Source organism: Parus major, chromosome 28 (assembly GCF_001522545.3).
Source record: "Parus major isolate Abel chromosome 28, Parus_major1.1, whole genome shotgun sequence".
In the NCBI taxonomy this organism is placed as follows: domain Eukaryota; kingdom Metazoa; phylum Chordata; class Aves; order Passeriformes; family Paridae; genus Parus; species Parus major.
Window position 1 is genome coordinate 3,676,153 of NC_031797.1, and position 1,877 is coordinate 3,678,029.

Genomic DNA, 1,877 nt, shown 5'->3' on the forward strand with positions numbered 1-1,877 from the left:
ACAGGCCTGCATGCTGATCCGCAACCTGGTGTCCCGCAGCCGGGACTTTTCCCAGCCCATCCTGGAGATGGGAGCCGAGGACCTGATCACGGAGGCCCGGGCCGCGCACAGGGACTGCGACGACGTGGCCAGGGCTGCCCTCAGGGACCTGGGCTGCAAAGTGGAGCTGCGGGAGCTGTGGACGGGCCAGAAGGGGAGCCTGGCTCAGTGAATCCTCGTTTCACCAAGCAGGGAAGATCCAAGGCGTCTTCTGCCCCACCGGAATCCCGTGGGAAGAGCGACCGGCGTGGAATATCCGAAGCTCGGGAGGCTCGGGAAGCTGCAGGCAACGTGTTTATTTTCTCCTCGGGAGCTACAGCTGAAATGGCTTTTCTGCATCCACAGGCTGCAAAATCAACTCTGTGTAGTGGTGATTGATTGCCTGGATCATCTCACGGCTGAGGATGATCTGCTCCCCCCGGCATCCCCGGCGTGCAGGACGGGGCTGTTCCCCCTGCTCCGATCCCCGCCGTGGCAGCAGCAGTGTGGCTCTCTCCTCCTGCCCAGAGTTTGGCTGCTGGTTCCCATTTTTCCTGCTCAGGGGCTGGATGAGGAGGAATCCCAGCGTTTGTGAATGTGCTCTCTCTGTTCTTTTGTTCTTTTACTGCTCACCCCACTCTTGTGTCGCTGCTTTCTTTGGGATTTTTTTTTTCCCGCCAGCGTAATGTTTGAAACGAAAAAAAAAAACACACACAAAAAAACTAAAAAGCAGAGTAAAAGGATTTGGGATAATGTCCAAAGGAACTGTTGGCATCCAGGAGGAAAGTTCATGTTCTCCCTCGGTGAGAGGAGCAGGGCAGGGACTGGCAGTGGGGGTGGGAATTCCAAAGCGGGGCCAAGCTGGCGGTGGTTCCATGCTGTGGGAAGCGCTGGGAATCCCAGGCTTTGTCAACTCCTAGCACTTCCCTGGATCCAGGAATGCTTTAATTGTAGTGAAGAGGCCAAGGAACTCTCGGACTGAGGCAAAACTGTGGATTTTTGGGCAAAGCAGGCCCCAGAAAGGCTCTGAAGTCTCAGCTAAAGGCTTTTGTGCCAGCCCTGCTCTGGTGCTGAGCCTTCCTCCTGCGCCGCCGCTGTTTTTGTGAGTGGATGTTTTTAAATGTGATATTCTCTGTAGAAATGGTGACCTTATAAAACATACAAACCTTCCAGGGCTGGTTGGCTCTTTGTGGAGCCTTTTTTTATTTTTGTTTTTGTGGCAGGAAAAAGCAAGGTGGTGCTGAGTTTGTGAGTACAAACCTCCTGCAGCCCCGCCGCTGTCTGCCAGCAGATTGCAAAGGTCATTGTGTTCTTCAAAGCTTCCAACCCCCGTGGAGGAGGAGAGGCTGCCTGGCTCCTCTCTGCCTGCTGGGGGAAGAGCTGGGGGCGTTTTTGGACTGCTCTGACCCCGGGCTGGGTGAAAGGGCCCTGGGCAAGAGCAGGTGGAAAGGTGCAGAAGGACATTTTGGGGGAGAGCAGCGTGTTTGGTGCAGCCTGTGCCTCCCAAGCTTTGCCCTTCTGCTGGGTTTGGGATGGGGGAGAATCAAAGCAGGGATTTCCTGCGGGCTTTTATTTCCATCCCCTTCAACCAAGACTTGCTGGAGCTGAGCTCCCACCTCCAGTCCCGGGCTTTGAGCCGCGGCCTGCAGGACACCGGCGCCGTGCAGCACAGCGGAGCCGGGCGGGACATTCACGGTGGGATCCCCGCTGTGATCGGGCGGGATCTCCGCGCTCCGCACGGGTGCTGCAGGGTGGAAGCGGGTGGGATTGTCGCTGCTCCAGCCGGGCTGGCCGTTCGGGCTCCCCGGGCCGTCCCCGGCCGCGCTCTCCGCCCCGCACCGAGCGCTGCCGCCCGCCCC

At 58.1% G+C, this 1,877-nt stretch overlaps 1 protein-coding gene across 6 annotated transcripts in view; it reads left to right on the forward strand.

Annotated features, from left to right (window-relative positions):
• The window catches only part of ARMC6 (armadillo repeat containing 6), a 7,863-nt gene extending 6,673 nt beyond the window's left edge, over positions 1–1,190 (forward strand). For all 6 annotated transcript variants that reach the window (XM_015651666.3, XM_015651664.3, XM_015651665.3 and 3 more), the window contains one exon: positions 1–1,190. This exon is cut by the window's left edge and continues 2 nt beyond it. In XM_015651666.3, coding sequence (XP_015507152.2) covers positions 1–211 — 211 coding nt within the window. In that variant the 3' untranslated portion in view covers positions 212–1,190.
• Positions 1,191–1,877: the final 687 nt, after the last annotated feature.